Source organism: Pistacia vera, unplaced genomic scaffold (genome assembly GCF_008641045.1).
Source record: "Pistacia vera cultivar Batoury unplaced genomic scaffold, PisVer_v2 Contig121, whole genome shotgun sequence".
NCBI classification, from domain to species: Eukaryota; Viridiplantae; Streptophyta; class Magnoliopsida; order Sapindales; family Anacardiaceae; genus Pistacia; species Pistacia vera.
In genome coordinates, this window is record NW_022195260.1 from 1,959,043 (window position 1) to 1,980,642 (window position 21,600).

Below are 21,600 nucleotides of genomic sequence, written 5' to 3' on the forward strand. Positions count from 1 at the left end.
ACTCAACCAATTTCAAGGCAAACACTCAACCAACTCAACATACAAACTCAATTAAAACTGAATCAAAGAATACAGCAAATCTTAACTACATACCTCAAGCGGGGCGTTACAATAAGAGTGTATGATATTAGCAAATTTTTGAAGAAGATGAACATGAGATTCCTCATCTTTTGAGAAAAGGAGAATATCATCAATATAAATGAGACATGTATGAAGAATAGGAGCAATGATCTTCGTCATGGCTTTTTGAAATAAAGAAGGAGCTACCTTAAGACCAAAAGGCATGACTGTCCATTGGTAATGTTGGTTAGGAATGCAGAAAGCAGTCTTATGATGATCATCATGATGGATTCCAAGTTGCCAAAATCCAGCTTTGAGATCAAATTTGGAAAACATCTTTGCATTATGTAGATTTGCAAAGAGGATTTGTTTGGAAGGCAGAGGAAATTTGTCATCATAAAGAAAGAATTTCAAAGGCTGATAATTGATAACAAGTCTGAGTTTTCCTCTGGCTTGTTCAACACGTTTGTTGACATAAAAAAGCTTCACATGCCCATTGGGAATCTGTGAGTTCATTTAATCCTTGAGATAAAAGTTGAGTACATTCTTGTTGAGCTAGGCTGAGATGTTCTGGTGACATGCCAGAATGATTAGCTTTAATGGGATTGATATCTTCACCTTTTATGAATGGAAGATGGATAAAGAAATCAGAATTCTTCCATAATGGATGGGAACATTTAGTGACAAAATCTACATGAGGATCTGCACAAGATCGGGAAATAAGCTGGGCTTTGATTTGCTCAATTGGATTGCCTTTAATTTGGAATAAGTTAAGTTGAGTGGTCCAAGATTGGAAAAACATCTTGTACCGAATACCATCAGGGAGGATTCTAAGTTTATTAAGTTTGGAATAAACATCAAAACCTAGAACCATATCTTTGTCAAGTAAATCAAAGCCAAGAACTTTGTGAAAAGTAAAACATCTTGGAAAAAAATTGGATTTTATTGGGTTTGCTGATCAGATGAGTAGTGAAGGTATCACTATTGGCAGTGTAGAAAACTTCTTGATGAGGTTTCCACTGGGAGGATGGGAGGATCTTAGGGTTGATAATAGTGCGAGTAACACCAGTAGGGAAATAGGATTGGAATAGTTAGTAGGGAAAATCTGGACATTTGCTGTAGATACGTGGCATGAGAGGGCTAATGATGGAAAGGATTGTGGTATTTGTTGGATATGGTAAAAATAATGACAATCATCTGAATTAGAGAACTCAGTATCAATGGCTGCAAACTGAAGAACTGTATCTAAAATGGGTTCTTCATCCATGGAAAACCAACTTTCGACATCATCATAAAAAAAGTCTATATCAATGAGTTGAGAGAGCTGTTGCATCATTTTGGCTGACTGTTTGTGCTTGTTTGGACAATTCTTGGCAAAATAGCTAGGACGATTGCATAAGTAACACCAATTAGATCGTTAACCTCGACGTCTCTTTTTCCGAAGAAACTTGTGGTGCTTGAAACGTCGAAATTTGCGTCTGGCAGGAGCATTAGGTTGTGAATACTTGATGCGTCTGGAATGAAACTTCTTCTTGGTAAGACAAAAAACATGAATGATCTAATTTGCACTTGATCTGCAAGTCTGGTCTCTGACAAACCTTTGTCAGCTGCTTGGAACACTTCAGATAATCATCAAAAAATTATTTTTGAAAACAGAGCTTTTCTAAGCAAGAATGACAAACTGATAAATTTCTCCAAGAGAAGTGGAACTAAGTTGTTTGCTTTGAGACTACATGAGCTTGGTTGGTTCATGACTTAAGGATTTTGGAATAGAAGCTAAAAAAGGTTTGCTTCATGTTAGGATCATCTATACCTCTAAGTATATGATATAGTTTTACCATTTCTTGATAATGTCTGTCAAGATCTTTCTTTTTGAGAGAACAACATCGCATCTTAAAATATTTTTCTCTGACCCGGTCCTCATAAAGGTGAGGTAATCCACAAAACTCATCATAGAAGAGATACAGAGCTTGATTAATATCTGACATTTGGATAACAAAGTTTATCTGTACTCTTGAAGACTAATCCATCAATCACGGAGAATTCCACCAAATCTAGCTGTAAACTGTGTAAGTACAGTAGAGACTTGGGCATTAGGTTCAAGCATCTCAGCGTGTAACCAGGCTTGAAATTCTTACATCCGATTTCTCCATTTGTGTGGAGGAAGATCATTGACAGTATGGAGCTTAGTTGAAGTTATACAAGAGTCACGCACAACCGTAGTATGATGCAATTAGCGATACATAAGCGGAGAGTCTGGAATGGAATTATCAACTTCAGGCGTTTCATCATCAACTTCAGAGACAATGGGTGGTCTTGAAGACTCAGGTTGGTGGGTCATTAATTGGGGATAAACATTGAGATATTGATTAGAAGCATCACTTTCAGAATCAAAGCTACTATCAAATAATTCATCAGTAGAAGGCATATCAGCTTCTGATTCTATTTGGAAGGAAGATGGAGAATCTTGACAAATACTAGAGGCTGCAAGACGTTGTCTTTCTACCATGTCTCTAAAAAAAGAACTCATATAATTGGAAGAGAGAGGACTTTCTAAAGAGACAAGATTAGGAAAAATTTGGCAATCTTCCATCATCATCATTTACATTAGAGCCTTATCCTTAGATAAAGGACGATTAGGCTTTAAAGATGGAGGATCTAAATGACTGGCAGAGAAAGAGTAAGTTATATTATCAGATGTTTCCATTCTGACACATGTGTTTTAGTAGAATATTTTTCTTGCTTCTTTTGTTCACGTTCCAGCTTAATCTTTTCATCACGTTCTTTGTGGAGTCTGACATATAATTGTTCAATATTCCCAAAAGTCTGAATTGCACCAGAAGGCATTTGAGGAGAGACCAAAGGTTGACTAATCTTTGGGAAAGGTGAAAATTAGGGTTGTGGCCATGCCAATGAAGAATCAAAAGGATTTGGCACCAAAGACATTTCAGGAAAGTATGCGTTTGTCTGAGTTTTTGTTTAAGATATTCCTGTTGAAGTGATGCCATTTGAGTTTTGAGCGACTTCATTTCTACTTCCTTCTGGAGAAATTGAGCTAAATGGTTGTGAGAGGTGCTAGTGATGTGCATCAATTCCTGATGGAGCTGATCAATCTGTTTTTGTAAACAAGAAGTCAGCCTAGTGAGGTGCTAAGACTATGAGTCCACCTGATGAATTACCAGATCTAATTTTTGTTTTACTCTAGTAATGGTTTTATTCTGGACTAAAGCATTTTCAGTCTACCAGTTAAGAACTGCTTCAGCTTGGGAAAGTTTTAGTGTGAAGCCATCAGACTATATGGCTTTGGAAGGAATCATTTTTGGTTGTTGAGTCACAATTTCCTTAAGTGAAGGAAAATCGGTGTCATAATTGAAATTTTGTCCTGTCTTTTGGGGTTCAGGTGATTGAATCATCATGATGGATTGGATAGGAGAAGTATGAATAAGGGGTGAATAGGTCATTTTATTTTCTTTTGCAATCCACTGGAGAGCCTGTCGATAACATGGTAAAGGCTTTTTAAAGTAAAGTGATTTAATAGGTTTGGATAGTTTTAAAGGAGATCTATCATGTTTTTTCATAAACACCACTCCATCAGATCCGACGGCCTATGTTTTTCACAGCATCAAGTCATATTTCATCGGTCCTATCCATATGATCTCATCCATAATATGTTTGACCATCCTGTTGAAAGTAGGTCAATTCATAAAATCCTTTTTGAGAAAAATTAGATGATTCCAGATGAGATATGGCCATCTTTTCGCAATGATGCCCTGTGGGAACTCTTTCCTCCAGCTTACATTGAGAAATTACTCCAAGCCAAACAAACATGCATACATTCCATCACTGCTCAATTAAATGCCACTTTAGACTATCCAGAATGGTGGTATCCAGACTCTCAGCCGGATATTGTGCAGGAAGAAGAGCTCCAACATTCTCGTAATTACAATCTTCATAAATTCAAGCGACATTAGTACATGCATGCACCAACTACCTCTACAGGGCAACCATCTCAATCTCCAGACATTTCTCCGGATACTTATCCAGATTGATCTTCTCGACAAATTCCTACTGATTGGATTTAAGCAATGGGCTGTCTCGATTTCCAAGATGAAGACTCGTGACACGTTACAAACTTGTCAGATGATTAAAGCTTTACACTTAAAATAAATATTTGTGTAATTTATGTTTATCTGTAAATAAACATGGATTAAATGACAGTTTGCCAGTTCAAGTGTAATATCTCTCGTATAAGATATAAGAGTTAAATATTGTAGGCAAATAAAAAAAAAAAATCCAAAAAGTCAAATATGTCAAGCCATATATGAAATGTCTCTTTAATGTGTATTAAATATTATGTCTTATATTTCTCTATAAATAAAGACTCTTCTCTTCCTGTTGGAGGAGGAGGCGGCATTGTGAAAAAAATCTCTTTGTACATTTGTCTTGCTCTTATATTGTTCTCTTGCAAAAAAAAATCTCTTACATTTCTCTCTTACATACATTTCTCTCCATATTTCCCTCTTGCACATTTCTTTTATGTTTCCTTCATATTTTCAAACTTTTCTTCAACCTCAAAGATGTCGTGATATTCCTGATAATGGTAAGTATGACAAAAGATTTCATATATTATCTTTATTTATGTTCTTAATGTATTTATTTTCACTAGCCCTTTTAGATAATGTTATAAGATGTGTGGGTGTGTAGTGTGTGTGGGATAAGAGGAGAATATTGACCATAAATTTGACTGATCGTTATATTGATTGATTTTCATATAGGTCGGTTATCATAGTTTCTCATATGCACAAATTCCATAATCAATCTTCTGACACCATCTCTGAAGTCTAGTAATCATTTTAGTATAAATTTTTTAACATTTATAAGAGTAATGTTATATATACAAATTATATGCATAAAATATTCATTAATCCTTCCAAACTGATGTGATGTATTTTTACAATATAATCTTCAATTAATTTAAAACATTTTAATTTATACGGGAGAATTTATATATCAAATATTATCTACATATGTAATAAGTCAGAATCTATAATTTACTCTTATCCAATTTATTAACTTTTGATTATCAAATTAATTAACGATATATCAAAGATGCAAAGAATTTAGGCTTGCTTTATATGGCGGGCCTTTCAAATATCCAAAACCGGCGTGAGACTCTTCTCCTTTCTAGATGTCAACGTGTTATAATCTCATTCGTCTAATCCACGTCAGCCTTAGATTCAGATTCAAAACACAGCATAAGCCTCCCTGGCAACGTTACGCACCTAATGGTGACCAAATCATCTCGTGCATCACATATCTACTTAAACAGTGATCCCATCCCCCGTGTCACTCTCTGACCAATCCCCAATCTTTTCTTCCCTGTTTCCTAAAATACCCCTAGAAAATAAAGATAATTACCTTTCTTTCACTCGTATATATACTCTCCTCCGTTCAACTGATGACGACACTCTGAAAGCCCCAAAATATCTCTCCTTTGAAAATCTAGGGTTTCCCAAAATACGTAAACCTAGATCCCTATCGTACAATATCTTAATTTTCTCTTAAATTTAACTCTTGAGGGTTACGGTTTTCGTCGATTCTCTTTACTTACTGTTTGATTCTGGAGAAAATTTGATCTTGCTTTAGCTTTTTCTCGTCTTATTTTGCTTGACGAAAGGTTTTCGTATTTTTGGCTTTTATTTTAAGTGGAAAATTATCCTAATTTTTTTTTTTAATTCTCGAGAAAGTTTTGGAGCTTAACGGATTTTGCTGTCGTTGATTCGGTTCAATTTTCCATTATTATTGTTTGGTTTCCGAGACAATTTGGAGTTTGAGGGTTTGAAGAGTTGAGAGAAATTAAAATTTCTGTTTGGTTGCTAGAAAATTTGTTCTTTTTGCTTTTTAATTTATTTAAGAAATTATAGCTTTTATTGAAATATCAGTGAGCTAATAGTTGAGTAATGGCGACTACTACAACTGTGGCGGCAGAAGAAGCGGAGTCGGTGGAGGATTACGAGAGCGATCCAGAAGAATTGAAACGCTCTCTTGTGATGCGAAGAAGAGAAGCGAGCGATGATGAAGAGGAGATATTAGAAGAGAGGGGAAGAGGGAAAGGAAACACTCGTGGAATGGATCGTAGGGCCCACATTCATTCGGATGATGAATCTGATGGCCAGGGCGGGGCGCCTGCTGATTATGATGATGAAGAAGAAAATCAGGATGAGGAATTAGAAGAGGAGGATGTTTATGAGGAGGAAGTTTATGATGAGGAAGAAGAAGATGAGGAGATTTCAGAGGAGGAAGTGAAAGAAGAGGAGGGGAATGCTGGGGGAGTTAAAATCAAGGAAATGGAGAGCGGTGATGGGGGAAGGAGTGTGGAAGGGACGGTGGACGTGAGTGTAGGGGATAATGATAATGAAAAGAATGATGGAGTGGAGGGTATGGAGGAAGGGAAAAAAGATAGTAATGAGCCATTTGCGGTTCCAACTGCTGGTGCTTTCTATATGCATGATGACCGATTTAGGGAAAATGTTGGTGGTCGACACAGGTATTCCTTGGATATTTTCAAGTGGATTGTAGTTAGAATGTCTTCTCCTTTGTGTATTTAAGATGATTTATTAGATGACCATAAGTTTAGGACGTTGTAAATTTTAAGTTTGCTCGTGGTGTTGCTTATTGTTTGCTTAAATAATGTTGAAGGAAGGCAGGCATATTTGGGTGTTTTCTTTTTGGGGATGAAGAAGAGAAAATTCTCTAGAAGTGAACTCCTTTGAATTGGAGTAAAAGGGTCGAACTAGGGAAACATAGGTTGAATTAGTTAATTCTTGTCTCTGTCACAAGCTATGATAGTATTAGAAAACTTGTGGGCTGAGATTTAATGTATGTGCTTGCCTTTGGTTAACACACACTTAGATAAACATTTTAGAGGGTCAGTCATGGACTTGGTATATAATGTGGTCGATAGTGGTGCATCTATCTATGATATGCTGCCCTTTTCAGATTGCAGTAATAGTCGTCTTCTGTTTCATATTAGGTTTTAACTTCCATACTACATAAACTTTTCTCATGCTGCTGCTCAAGTTATGGAATGTATTGTGTAGTTTTATCTAATTTCTATATTGTTTAGGAGAACTCATGGTGGGAGGAAATTGTGGGAGTCCAAAGATGATAGAAAATGGGGGCATGACAAGTTTGAGGAGATGACTTCACAGGAAAGGCATTACGATGAGGTAAATTTTACATAGATGTCCTATCTACATGAAGAGTGCGATTCTTTTTCTCTGTTTTCTTCTGTTTTAAGAAGCCAGCCTTCTGATATATATGAATTCAGGGAAGGAGGTCTTCTAGAGGCCGCTACCGAGGTCGTGGTAAAAATCGTGGTCCAGATCATGGGTATCCTAGGGGAAACAGGTCCAAAACGTTCAATAACAACAATAGCAATCAGAACCAGGCACCTAAGGGTGTCAGAGGAAGGGGGCCCAGGAGGTATGAACCTGGTTGGAAGAACAACAATCAGGCACCTTCACAACAAAACAAACAGTGAGGACACAATTTGAGTTTAGTCACATTTTAATGGGTTCGTTTCTCTTTGTCGATCAGGATTCCCATAAAAATATTTCTATTCTCATCTTATTAGGTCTGGGAAGCCTTTTGAGAAAAGTTCACATACCAATTCAGGTAGAGCTTTCACCTCCTCGTCAAATGCAGAATCTGATCCCGTTCCTCCGAGGAAACAAGTATCTAGTTTGAGTTCTGCGTCTCCACCATTTTATCCTTCAGGCTCTTCAAATAAAGATATCAGTTTGACACAGAAAAGGGATGTACAATCTGGAAACACAAGTAGGAATCTTCGTGCTTCTGGTATGGATGAGAGTTTCTCCATGCAACCAAGTGCAATGCAGCGAGGGAAAAATGCAGCTGATGTTAGAATGGACAAACTTTATATTGATGATCCAAGTGCTTCGGCTGCTGGGAATCCTTTGAACAATCTGCAAATGCTGCCTTCCTCTCAGTCTAGGTCTCAAGGACGTGGTTTAGCTACTCCACAGCAAATTTCTTATCAACTAGCCCCACCTCAGAACCAAACCAACCGAGTTTCCCCACCAACACAACTCAATGCTGTTCAACGAAGTTTGAGTCAAAACCGTGTTCAGTCCTCTGTGCAATCGCCTCCTCAGCAGGTAGGACAGCGTTCTGCTAGTGGTTCTCAGGCCTCCTCCCCACCAAAATCAGCTTCAGTTGTAAATTCAAATGATCATAGTGAAGTGGAATCACCATCAGAATCTAGTAAATCAAAAGGTGCATTGGTTGGAAAGGGAAAAGGCAGTCAAGGAAGGGGCTCACTTATGTATGGTGGGGCTCAAGTTATGGGAGCCACTGGGAATATGACTGTTGGTCCTGGTGATCAAAATTTCCCCACCTTTTTGCCAGGTAAAGCAAAGTTATTGGATCATTTTACTTCGGTAGTCAAAAGAAATAAAGAAAAACGGTAGCTACAATATCATGCAATAAAAAAAGCTTTAGGTCTCAGGAGATAACATTTTTTCCTTGATTTTCAGGGGATCCACTTGCTATTTGTTATGCAAGGAAGTTAAAAGTTAATTCTCTGTATGTTGTTGATAACTCACTTATCAGGGATCCCTCTTTTATGAGTTGATCACTAGTAAGACATATATTTTGGACATCCCCAAATGGAGGTTTAGATTTTGTGATTCATTTTTTTGATCAGAGGTTCTAGTAAGTGTAAGATTCAGTCTCAGTGGATTTGTAGACTTGATTATTAGAATCTTGTTGATAATTATTTTTTTTAAAGTTGATTGATTATTGGCAAATAGATCCCCTAGTTTGGATCAGCTTCCTGATGTAACTTGGTTGTTCTTTATCACACTGTCGATTGAATGGAGTATAGGTTAGAAATTTGTTGTATTGAACTGTTAATTTGGATATATTGTTTCAGCATATGTGATCACAAGTAAATCTCTACTTTTTATCTCTAGCTTTTAGCTGTTTTAACTTTTCATAAGTTAGAACTGAGACCTATGGCTATGAGTGCTCTTATTGTTATAAATTGGTTTGCAGTTATGCAATTTGGGGGCCAGCATCCTGGCGGTATTGGAGTTCCTGCTGTTGGCATGGCATTTCCTGGTTATGTTGCTCAGCCACAGCTTGGTTTGGGGAATTCCGAAATGACATGGTATAGTAATTCTCTCTTTGCTTAAATATTTTGGGCTTCCTTTAATTGTTTTGGTTAGTTTGTTAGGTGGGTGATTGATTTGCCGTACATGGTTGAAATCTTTTGCTTTTCTTTATTGAAGCAGAATTTATAATGTACCAACATTAAATACTTCCCTTCATTCTACTGATAGGAGATTGCATATGCGCTCATTTGGTTTAGAGTGGTGGTAGTGTTACTACCATGTGTCTTCTCTTATGTATCTGCCCTTTTAAATCTGTTTATGTTCATGCTTTGCTTTCTCTTAGAATGCTGGAAATTAATAGTGGTTGCCGTTTTTGCTTTTTTAGGCTTCCAGTTCTGGCTGGTGCTGCAGGAGCTTTGGGTGCTTCATATTGTCCACCTTATATTGCTGTTGATGGTTCTTATCATCCTCGCCAGTTAGGTCAGACATCTTCGACTGGTTCCTCAAGGTTAGCAGTGTTATGTCTGCCACTTATTTGATCAGTTACTATATTGTCTTTTGATTTTTTCTTCTTTGCTTCCATAACTTTATTGTTGCAGTGTTAAACAGTTCTGTTTTATATGTATCGGTATATTCACTCCAATTGCTATCAGTTTCTCTTTGTAGAATAATCTTTATTATTGAAATAGAATCTTGAACTTAGTTCGTTGTAAGATTCAGATGTGCACTAGGTAAAAGTCCAAGGTGAAGAGGGTGGATAGTAAATGAAAAAAGTTGGCACATTCTAAGGACATCCTTTGTGGGATTTCTCATTCATTTTATCTACAGTTTTGTACTGGAACATGAAACTCATTGAACCTTTTAGTATTTTATGTCTTATAATCTTGATATATTCGTCACTTTCAACAGTAAGGGTTATGTTAGTATTTTGATGATACAGCTGCCTGTTCTAAGGTAAATATGAATGAAGAAATTGTCTTCAATCAGATGATCTCTAATAAAAGCTGCGGTGCTTGGAAAGATAATTATACTCATATGACTTAATCTACTTTTTTTTTTTTTTTTTTTTCGTAATGCTAGTTTCTTTATATGTTCACATTGTCATAGATAGCCGAAGAAAGTAATTATGAGAGTAACATATTGTTCCCCTGGTTTGATGGATTTTTATATTTTTTCCCATTGATTGCAGCAAAGAAATTACTTCTAACAAACCCAATAATGAATGGAAGCCTTCCCTGAAACCAGGTAAGAATTTATGTTGCATTTTCAAATTTTGTGCTCATATACTGTTAAAACACACTGTCATTATTTGCTGTTGTAATTAAGCTAAAAATATGTACATATTTTTTTCCCACAGAGCCTGGAAGTGATGAATTTGGGCAACAACAGAACAAACCTCAGCCTCGCAGGCAAGTTGAATTCTTCAACGAATTCTGATTGGGGGGTGTTTATCCCGTTTTATATTGAGCTCCGTGTTATTTGTATTTTGCTTCCTGTCGATTTTATTTTTTAAAAATTTGATGCAGATACTCAGCTATGAATTTGGCGAATGATGTGCTTAGATAGGATGGAACCTATTGAATAAGCAGCTGAAGGTTAAAGTTTTGCTCAATAAGACTTTTTACGCCGATTCGGTGTTGCAAAGTTTCTTAGTGTGGTTATTTGGTGGTGCAGGCCTTCTTCCAGGCCCTCTGTGATCTCCAGCTTTTGTTCTGGAGCACTTTGGGCCGCTGTTTGTTCCAATATAATTTAGGTAGTTTGTACTGGCTTCTGTTTTCTTCTCTTAATCTGAAGTCTTTCACTTTCTTTCATTTGTTGTGTATACTCAACCTTTCCCCTTCTGTTTTTTGCTCTTGCAGTTATATATGACAAACACCTGTTCATGCTGCGGTCAATTTAATAACATTATTGCGGCCTGACAGGTGGCAAATCCTTGTTTAAATTTGCGGTATGAATGTGCATTGAAGATGAGTGCCTTTAATGTTTGTATTGTGAATTTATGGAACAAAACTTGTGATATCAGCAGTGTGTTTCTGTTTCTCAGGTGTTTTTCTTTTTGTGGCTTGTTTTTTATGTGAAGCTTGGAAGAAATGTTGGATAAGTCTTCTCCAAGAACTTCATATGAAAAATAGAACCAAGAATTATTGTGCAGCAGGTCATTCTCTTGGTGAAATAGAATTTTTTTCTATATAGATGGATGATGTTTGAGTTTCGTATCGATGTTTAGTGACATTCCCTTAATATTGGTTATTTGTTGGTTGATTGGTCTCTTAATATCCCAGTATTTGTGTACTGAGAGTGAGTGGGGTGGTTGGTATTTTTTCTTAGCTAATTAATTAGTAGTGTGTTAACACTTAACAGCTGCTCATCTAGACCATGTAATGCTTGGCTATGATAATATTTCATCAGTTTAATTGTGATTAAATAATGGAAACAGTTCATCTCTGCTAGACTTCTTATTTGCCGTTGGATTTCCCCTACATGAAATTTGAAACTAGTTAAGACCATTTACTTTGAAAGCTAATATTCTATTAAGTGCCTCTGAGGGGGCGTTTGGTTCAAGAATGTTAGATTATTAGGAATGTTGGATCATTGGAAAGATAGATTACCTTGGAAGATTACTGGAAATCTTTAGAAAAATGTGTTTGGTTAGTTGGTGGGTATGTTATATTAATATGTTTGGTTATGGTGAATAAATTGGTGGTTATGTTATTTAAATTACCAAATTGTCCCCTTTTCAAATATTAATATAATATTATTTTTATTATTAATTTTTGAATAATTTTTTTTTAACCTCCAATATTTCAGATTTAGTTAAAACACCCTGGTTTATATAAAACTTTAATTTATTACGAAATCACCCCCATCACCTGCTGTCGCCTGTCGTCACTGTAGACCACCGTTGGAAGTCTTTGAAAGTCCCCATTAGTAGCTGATCGTGACCAAGAGGCTTTGATATGGTCGTTTTCGACCATATTGATGGCCGAAAACGGCCATATCTTCCGGCTAGATCGATGGATCTTGTCGCTAACTGCTAGATCTGGATGAGATCTGGCCGTTAACGGCCAGATTTGGCTTGATATGGCTAGAAACGGCCATATCGAAGCCTCCTGGAGTCTCCCACCAAGTCTCGTTCTTTTTTAGGGACTTCCGATAGCGGCCCATGGTGTTTGGCCGCTGTTGGTGGTGGTGGCTGGGTGGCAGTGGTGGTCTATAAATTATTTTAAATATAAGGGTATTATTGTCCAAAATTTTAATTAAACAGGGGTAAAATTGAAATAGGATATTAATGTAAATTTGTTTTAAAGTAGGGGTATTATTGTCCAAATTTTTTGTTAATAAGGGATAAAATTGTAATAAAAAAAGATAACCCTAGTAATCTCAGAATACTTAAGAAAATTGAGGTAATCAGATTACCTCTAATATTAACAATAGTAACCACTATTGGTATTTGAAGATTACAGGTATCTTATATTACTTGACAACCAAACATGGTAATCAAGTAATATAAGATGACATTACCCTAATAATCCCCTATAACCCCTAACCAAACGCCCCCTGAAAGGTATAATAGATTCATTGAATGAAAGCTTGAAAGTTGCTTATGTCATAAACTAGTTGAAGTGGTAAAGTAAAACATCATTTCCAATGTGTGGATGATAGGGGTGTTCAAAAGTAGTTAATCGAACCGGTTTTTCGGTTCGGAAAAATTTTCGAACCAAAACCGAACCGGTTTGAAGGAAAAACCGGTTTTTCGGTTAATGGAAAAACTGGTTTTTTGGTTAATCGGTTTTGAATCGGTTTTCCCTTTTTTTTGACAGAACTTATTTTTTTTCCCTAAATTAAATTGTAAATATAAATAATATATATCCAAATAAAAATTAAACATTCATACATATCCATTGACTGATAATAATAATAAATGAAAAATATTATTATTATTTTATTTAATATATAATATATAATATTATTATTATTTATTTAATATATAATATATTATATTAGTATTTTTTTTATTTAATAGAAAATTTTTATTTTTATTTAATATATATCTTTGTAGAACAAGTTCAAAAAACCAGTTTCGATTAATCGTTTTTTTTTTTTCCGAAGCGGTAACCGAATCGAAAATTCAGTTTTTAAAATTTTTCAAACCGTAATTGAACCCTTTTTTTGTTTCGGTTCGGTTTTACATTTTTTTGAACACTCTAGTGAATGAAACAGATACCCAGTTTTGATATTTAATATAGGTTGAATCCTTTGTGTTGATATTGCTATTTAATGGAGTTCCTAACAGCCAAAAGATTTTTAAATTTTAATTGGGGTCGAGATGTATAAAATATTAGAGTTTAATGGTTTTTGTTCTTTGCATGGTCACTAAAACCAAAAAAGAGAAAGATTGAAACTTATTATAATGTTAATTACAGTTTAAATTTCCAGAAAAGATTCCAAAATGAATAAAAATAATGAGGAACCCTACTTGAATTCATTGTATATACTGTCAATAACGTTATTTTAATGAATTTATTATTCATCTTTGCATAGGATTCTGCTTTGAGTTATACCTTTCAGAAAACTATGCATATAAGTATTGAATTGGTATTGTTGTTGAGTTAAAAGTGGTATGCAAATTATAAATTAAAAAAAACCTCTTTGCTTTAATTACTTAGAAAGTTTCTTTATTTATTTCAAAGTTTTAAACACATTAAACTATAATTCTAGCCAATACATAATAATAATTCTAAAACCGTGGACCCATAACGGAGCAATCAATAGTCCCAACACGCGTCAAATCAATCTAACGGTCAGGATCAATCCTCAAAACCCACCGACACCGTAATAAAAAATCCAATTAGTTAATATTAATAATCCACGTTTTCCAGGGTTCAGTTCCTTTAATTATTTGCTAAAACCTAAAATAAAAGAACAATATTTCTTTTTGTAAATTTATAAATTTTCTCTTTGTATCAATATGTTTTATGCCGGAATAAATATTATTTCAACTTTTTTTAATAAATACATCTCAATAATATTTTATCCCTAGAATAAAGAGCACGTAGTTAAAGGGTGCCGTGCCGTAAAGTATATCACCTCACCTGTGCCAAAAAATTCCGTAATTGTTTAACGCGATTTGACTCGCAGGTGCTATCCATTTTCAACAAAGTTCAGACATTTTCTTTTTCTTTTCTTTTTTCTTTTTTTGTATTTCTCTCTCTCTCTCTCTCTCTCTCTCTCTCTCTCTCTCTAAAACAGTAATAATAAAACTTCTCTTTCTCATTAAACTCTCTCTCTAAGCTAGCTGAGCTGAACTGAGCTGAGATCAATCACGCAACAGATCAGTAAATTTCTTCGCTCTCTTTCTCTTAGTTTTAAACATCACTTGCTTTTATTATTCACGCATTGAACACTTGTCGTTGAAATGTAACTGTTGCTTTGTTTGTTTGATTGAGATGATCAGAAACTGGGAGCTGATTGTTTAGTTTTGAGGTAGTTTCAGTTGTATTATTTAGTTCTTTCATTTTCCTAGGTTTGTTTGGTTGCTGAGAAAATGTATGAAAAAATAGTTGACTTCAGTAGCTTTTCGATGTTCAAGATTCAGATATTGAGAAGTGCTTTGCTTTGCTTTGCTTACTGTTTGATTTAGTTTTTGGTTCTTGATTGTTGTATCTGTTTGTTTGCTAGTCAACTGAAGGAAAAGTAAAGAAAATGAGAAGTCTGGTTTAATGAGCTTATAAGTGACTTGTATGTTTGAGATTTAAAGACTGAGAAGTGTGTTTATGTTTGTTTTTTAAGTCTTTTTGTTAGTATAGTTCATCTTTTGACGGCTGAAGTCTCTGTTTGGTTACTGAGAAAGTCAGGAAAAAAAGAACTCAAAATTTATTTTTGTGAAGCATATTGATGTTTGGAACTTTTTCTGCGAGTTGTGACTGTTAGTAGAATTTGTGTTGTTGCTGAAAAATTGAAGGAAAGTAACAGAATTGATGTTGAATAGTGAAAACACTTTTGGCTTAGCTGAACTCTGAATACTGGGAAACGATTTTTTCTTTAATCTTTAATATATCAATGATTTTATCATCAGTTGATTTTGTTCTTCAATTAACTGGTAGCTACAAAATGTAGTGGAAAAGTAAAAAGAACTTCGAATTATTTTCATAATTTTTAGCAGCTTCCGATTCAAGTGGTGAAAGATTTTTCTTTCTGTTGTCTAATAATTTTTTTCTTGAGTTCTGTGTTCTAGTGTATTATTTTTCATACATATTGGCTCTGTGCTGAGAAGATTGAATTTCTGTTTTCTTGTAGTATTATCATTCGAAGAGCAATTGAAGAATGTGCTAAACTTTTGTGTACAGGGCCGTGTTTGCAGTCCTACTGATTTTTCTTTCTGTTGTCTAATAATTTTTCTCTTGATTCTGGTGTATTATTTTTCATACATATTGGCTCTGTGCTCAGAAAATTGAATTTCTGTTTTCTTGTAGTATTATCATTCGAAGAGCAATTGAAGAATGTGCTAAACTTTTGTTTACAGGGCCGTGTTTCCAGTACTACTGATTTTGGGTGGTGTATATCTTACAAATAAATATAGATTAAGCAATGGCCTTCTGATATAACCGAGAAATTAATGGAGGACAGCTTAAACTTAGGAGATCTGCGTGTAAATACAGTTAGACAGTCATCCTTTAGGCAGGGTGGCACCTTTAAGTCCACGTTGTCAGGAAAATCGACGCCTAAGAATTCTCCTTCATTTCGGAGATTGAATGCTAGCCGAACTCCGAGAAGAGAAGCTAGAAGCAATGCCTTACAGTGGTTTCGAAGCAACCGATTAGTGTATTGGTTGCTTTTGATTACACTGTGGACTTATCTAGGATTTTATGTCCAGTCCAGGTGGGCTCATGGTGATAACAATGAGAAATTTCTAGGGTTTGGAGGTAAACGCAGAAATGGGATTGTGGACTCTCAACAGAATAAAAGTCGTGATTTGGCAGCCAATGTTAGTTCTCTGCCAGTAAATAAAGGGGCGACTAACATTGAGGTGTCAGATGCTAAAAAAATAGATGTGGTTTTATCTAAGAAAGAAAATGGTGCTTCTTCTCGTCGGAGTGTAACTAAAAGGAAGAGGAGTAGGCGTAGTTTACGTGGTAAAGGGCGGGGTAAACAGAAGACAAAGACAGATATTGAAAGCAACGACATAGAGCCACAGCAACCAGAAATTCCTATGACAAATGCTTCTTATGGTTTACTTTTTGGTCCATTTGGCGTGATAGAGGATAGGATTCTAGAATGGAGTCCGGAAAAGCGATCAGGGACTTGTGACAGGAAAGGGGCCTTTGCACGTCTTGTTTGGTCTAGGAAATTTATTTTGATTTTCCATGAGCTTTCAATGACTGGTGCTCCACTTTCAATGATGGAATTTGCAACAGAGCTTTTGAGCTGTGGAGCCACGGTTTCAGCTGTAGTTCTTAGTAAGAAAGGTGGATTGATGTCGGAGCTCAGTAGGAGAAAAATCAAAGTACTTGAGGACAAAGGAGAGCTGAGTTTCAAAGCTTCAATGAAAGCAGATCTTGTCATTGCAGGATCAGCAGTCTGTGCATCATGGATTGGTGAGTGTCTTTAGCAGTAATTGATTACTCTGTTTATCATTTGAATTTTTTTACTTAAGCTGGAGAAATGGTTTTGAAGTTCTAGACTTCCGGTAATATTTTTAAAAGTTGCTTCTTGTGGTAGTGCTCATAGCTACCTAATAATATGACCTCCAGTATAGCAAATGAATATCATAAATAGGAATGTCCGTATTTTTTAGTTTATTTTATTTACTTTAAAAGGAGTAGACATCACTCTTGCATGTTTTGGAATGCTTGATTATTAGTCCATCATCTGCCTTGGCATTACTCTATCGCAATTCAACCTTTATGTTGCTCCAACTAGGGGACAGTGATGTTTGCCCTGGTAGTTTAGCTATGTAGCATCCTAGTTGAGCTTAAATTTAGACTTGTATTTGTTTGAGACTTTACTTGTATCCTGTGGTATAACTTCAAAATATATGTTTTCTTTTCAGATCAATACATCGATCGTTTTCCAGCTGGTGGAGGTCAAATCGTCTGGTGGATCATGGAAAACCGAAGAGAGTACTTTGATCGGGCAAAGCTTATTCTTCACATGGTGAAGATGCTGATTTTTCTTTCTGAATCGCAGACCAAACAATGGCTAACCTGGTGTGAAGAAGAAAAGATCAAACTAAGATCTCAGCCTGCAGTTGTTCCACTTTCTGTTAATGATGAATTGGCTTTTGTTGCCGGCTTTAATTGTTCACTAAATACTGCAGCTTATAGGCCCAAGAAGATGCTAGAGAAAATGCAACTTTTACGAGATTCAGTTCGAAAAGAGATGGGATTGGCTGATAATGATATGCTTGTGATGTCTCTCAGTAGTATAAATGCTGGAAAGGGCCAGCTCTTGCTTGTTGAGTCGGCACAGCGAATGTTTGAACAAGAAGCTTTCAGAAATGATTCTAGAATAAGAAAAGTGAATTTACGCAAGGGGAAATCGAAGTTGGCTGGAAGTCATCATTTAAGAGGCTTGCTTCAAACATCAAATGACATTGTTGTATCGTCAAGTGAATTAGCCAGTGTCAGTGAGTCTTTTACCTGGTTGGATGAACCTAAGAGGAATGATTTACCATCACCTAGTCTCTATACCTCTATCAGCGACCCAGTGGCTGTGAACTTTATCAGCAGCCAGAAAAGAAGGAAAGTGCTTTCTAAGAATGAAGAAACACAGAAACAGGCTCTTAAACTTCTTATTGGTTCGGTTGGATCTAAGAGCAATAAGGTGCCTTATGTCAAGGAGATTTTACAGTTCTTATCCCAGCACTCAAACTTGTCAAATTCTGTGATGTGGACTCCAGCAACAACACGTGTTGCATCACTTTACTCCGCAGCAGATGTATATGTTATAAACTCCCAGGTAATCCATCTTTTTAGCTTTCTGCTAACGTTTGTGCGTGGGCTGGCACAGAGATTTGCATTCATGTCTGCACACATGTGCATGTGTGTGCTTGCATTGTGTAAATGAGTGTCTGTGTGATTGATTAAGATGATTAACTAAGTGCTCTTAGGTTATATTCCTAAAGAAGATTTGTTGCCACTATATTAGAGGCTTGGGGTTGTACCCTGCTCATGCCAGGGTTGACAGGGGCTTGGTTTAAATTTTTAACTTCAAATTTTTATGTTCCAGATGGAAAATGTATATCAGTATATGAAATTGTTAGTGAGCCTACTTTGAACATATACCTCAACATAAGAGATATATCAGACATGGGGATTCGTTCCCATGTGATGACCTAGTGCATCTGCAAATTTAGAATCTTTGATTGGAGATTCTTTTAGTTGTATTGCTGAAGACTTGTAAAAAACGTCTTACAACATTTTGATTTTAGTTTGAGTCTGCATGCCACTTCGACAAGTTTAAAGTTAATGCCATTCTTTTTGGCTGTTAGTCTTTTAGGTTCTGAAGGAAGGAATTGAAGTATTTATTCTGTTATCCAACTAAAAGCCCATCTGTAGGTTCACCATAGGCTGTACATATGCTACTACATTTTTTGGATCTGTTTCTTAAAATACTGAAGAAGCTAGAGAATTTCTTCTTTCTTCTATTCTTATTGGGAGAAGCATGTCCATCTTTGTTGTTAATTTACAATTTTGTTTTGTCAGAAAACAAATTGCTGACTAGAAAATTTGATTTGCAGGGACTGGGAGAAACATTTGGGAGAGTGACAATTGAAGCAATGGCATTTGGTCTTCCGGTGAGCATCCAACTTGTTCTTGGTCAAATTGCTAGTTATTGTCCTGTTAAGAATTGTTTCTTCATTCAAAGAGATTAGATAATCAAAAGCACACCACTAAAATGCTGTTACATCACAAATTTCTGCAGCTTAGTCCTTCTTGCTGATACTGTAATGCTTATAATGATATAACCTGCAACTAACTGCAAAACTATAGCATTTTCCTTTAAAAATACTGTGCTTAACAGATCACGTTTATTTACCATGATTAATTGGGCCACTGCATTTTCTATTTATTGTCTTCAGTGCTTTCTAAAAATGTAGCTTCCTCGCATCAAACTGCAACAAGAACATGGGGAAAATGTATTAAGTGTTAGCCAAAAAAACTCGATTCCATCACATAAGCTACACTAAAATAGCTAAGAAAGCCATATTTTGCTTGAAGTTTCATCTCAATTGCCTGTGTATTCATTTGTGTGTGAGAGAGCAAAAGTTCTGAGTGTCTAACTTGTGATCCTCAAAAAAATAATGTGCTACTGTATGGAGCAGGTGCTTGGAACAGATGCTGGAGGCACAAAAGAAATTGTTGAGCACAATGTGACCGGGTTACTGCATCCTCCAGGGCATCAAGGAAGTCCTGTTCTTGCTCAAAATCTCAGGTTTTTGCTTAAAAACCCATCAGCAAGGAAGCAGATGGGGATGGAAGGAAGGAAAAAGGTAGGAAAACTGTACTTGAAGCGGCACATGTACAAGAAATTGGGAGAGGTTCTCTATAAGTGCATGAGATTCAAATAAGGTCCACCACTAGATTCTTCATTCTTTAATTGTTTTGGAATTTGAAAGGGTGCTGTTAATAACTGGAAAAAATTAATTGTTTTTTTGATTGATGAAAAGCTATCCTGGTTTGAATTTGGAGCTCAGGATTTTATTTTCAGGAACAGGTTAATTCTGGTGTGTATATACAATTATATTTTCCATGGAATAAAATAGATTACAAAAGAAACTAAATGGAAAGATAAAGCTAGAATTTGGTGACTTTTTAAAAAGATAAATTAATTTTTTTATCGTTGAAATCTATGAATTTGGACAAACAAGAGCTTGTTGTCCAGCTCTCGCATTGCCAAGTTCGAGAGAAGAGAAACAAATAGCTTGGGAAAAAGAGCTGTAATATGGCGAGAAATGGCATGGGGAAACTTCGTATAATATTTATGCTGTTTTTGTGCTTTGGGCAATTGCTGTACAAGCTATTCCATATTCAGCGTGTCTCAGAAATTGCCAAAGAACCTGTTTTAAGTGCTCTATCTTGTCTTAGCCTCCTGTCCCGTTCCTGTAGTCTGGTCAGTGCTACTGAAGGGCTCTGGAAAACCAGACAGTTGTACTCTTAGCTGTGTGAATTCCATGTGCTACAAGTTAACCTCTGGTATGAACTAATCTATCTAGTAGTTTAATATGTTTCAATTCTAACACATTACACGTATTCCACTTTTGTATTGCCTCAACAAATAAGTAAATAATAATTGTGCAGATGAAGAAGTTGACGGTTGTGTGGATATCTTTTTCATAGAAACTTCAAAAATCTCTTCTCCAAGGAAAACCCAATTAGGGTTTTACACTTATTAGTTTACAGTAAAATAAACAAGTTTAGTCCTAAGATTAGGTCTACCCATTTTCTTATAAGAAAGAAAAAAGGAAAACGACATTTATATTTTATTTTTGATTGGGTAAAGAACAATTAAAGTCATGAAATTACTTAATTTCTTTAATTGAAGAGGACAATGACGTATCAACAAATTGAACTTTGCCAAAGTAATTGCTTTCTATTTTCCTCCAGGTTTTCATGAGTAAGCTACAGCTCGCACTCCAACAGTCAAAACTTTCTTCCTTCTAGAACCAATTAATTAACCAATTAAATCCTAATTAACCTTTGACTTTCTTATATTATGACCCTAGTTTTACTATAATTTTGACCTTCATGTTTTTGAACAAGATCCAAACCTCGTTTACACTAGGGGTGTTCAAAAAAATCCGAAAATTGAACCCAATAGGAAAACCTGACCGAAACTGAATCGGTTTTTCGGTTCTTCAAAGAAATCGGTTTTGTTTCGGTTAAAAAAAATCTAGATTAGATAACCTGTAATCCGCATCAATTTTTAGAGACCGATTAATCGGTAATCTGCATTGGTTCACAATTGGTTTGTCCTTGAATCGGTTCGGTTCCGGTTCAATTCAAAAAAGGGGGATCCAGACTGATAGAGGGATACTATATTAATGGAAAGATAAATCACCTTGAAGATACAGAAAATATTTATAAAAATATGTTTGGTTGGTTCAAATAAATTGGCGAGTATGTTATATTTATGAGTAATGCTACAGTCACCGAAAGTAGTGCACCGAATTTATGCATCGAATGACGTAGTGAAATCCTGATCATCGATTAATATTAAGTTATAATTAATCGACGATTAGGATTACGTCACGTTATTCGGTGCGTGAATTCGATGACTGTATTATTTTCCTAAATTTATATGTTTGGTTAGAAGGATAAATGGTGGGTATGTTATATATATTAAATTGCCTTCTTTTTTAAATATTAATATAATATTATTTTTATTACTATTTTTTGAATCA

At 35.6% G+C, this 21,600-nt stretch overlaps 2 protein-coding genes across 6 annotated transcripts; both read left to right on the forward strand.

Annotated features, from left to right (window-relative positions):
* The first annotated feature begins 5,535 nt into the window (after positions 1-5,535).
* Positions 5,536-11,471, forward strand: LOC116113532 (protein MLN51 homolog). 5 transcript variants are annotated; one of them, XM_031399703.1, is made up of 12 exons: positions 5,536-6,607; positions 7,187-7,289; positions 7,391-7,599; positions 7,697-8,490; positions 9,139-9,253; positions 9,583-9,705; positions 10,387-10,442; positions 10,555-10,606; positions 10,724-10,792; positions 10,872-10,953; positions 11,057-11,145; positions 11,242-11,471. In XM_031399703.1, the coding sequence occupies exons 1-9, from the start codon at positions 6,021-6,023 to the stop codon at positions 10,761-10,763; spliced, it is 2,079 nt and encodes a 692-aa protein (XP_031255563.1). In that variant the 5' UTR covers positions 5,536-6,020; the 3' UTR covers positions 10,764-10,792; positions 10,872-10,953; positions 11,057-11,145; positions 11,242-11,471. The 5 variants fall into 5 exon arrangements, with proteins under 5 accessions (XP_031255563.1, XP_031255553.1, XP_031255547.1 ...); XM_031399693.1 differs by having other exon boundaries at positions 10,872-10,950; XM_031399687.1 differs by having other exon boundaries at positions 10,724-10,953.
* Positions 11,472-14,425: 2,954 nt separating this feature from the next.
* Positions 14,426-19,859, forward strand: LOC116113632. Its single transcript, XM_031399784.1, has 5 exons — positions 14,426-14,533; positions 15,721-16,792; positions 17,248-18,155; positions 18,937-18,993; positions 19,522-19,859. The coding sequence occupies exons 2-5, from the start codon at positions 15,814-15,816 to the stop codon at positions 19,765-19,767; spliced, it is 2,190 nt and encodes a 729-aa protein (XP_031255644.1). The 5' UTR covers positions 14,426-14,533; positions 15,721-15,813; the 3' UTR covers positions 19,768-19,859.
* The last annotated feature ends 1,741 nt before the right edge of the window (positions 19,860-21,600 follow it).

Excerpts from the sequence above, each read along its gene's own strand:
- LOC116113532 (XM_031399687.1), top strand. The coding sequence starts at position 6,021 with ATGGCGACTACTACAACTGTGGCGGCAGAAGAAGCGGAGTCGGTGGAG. Across the intron at positions 9,254-9,582 it reads GGGAATTCCGAAATGACATG|GCTTCCAGTTCTGGCTGGTG; the intron begins GTATAGTAATTC and ends TTGCTTTTTTAG. Across the intron at positions 10,443-10,554 it reads GAAGCCTTCCCTGAAACCAG|AGCCTGGAAGTGATGAATTT; the intron begins GTAAGAATTTAT and ends TTTTTCCCACAG.
- LOC116113632 (XM_031399784.1), top strand. The coding sequence starts at position 15,814 with ATGGAGGACAGCTTAAACTTAGGAGATCTGCGTGTAAATACAGTTAGA. Across the intron at positions 16,793-17,247 it reads AGTCTGTGCATCATGGATTG|ATCAATACATCGATCGTTTT; the intron begins GTGAGTGTCTTT and ends TTTTCTTTTCAG. Across the intron at positions 18,994-19,521 it reads CAATGGCATTTGGTCTTCCG|GTGCTTGGAACAGATGCTGG; the intron begins GTGAGCATCCAA and ends TGTATGGAGCAG.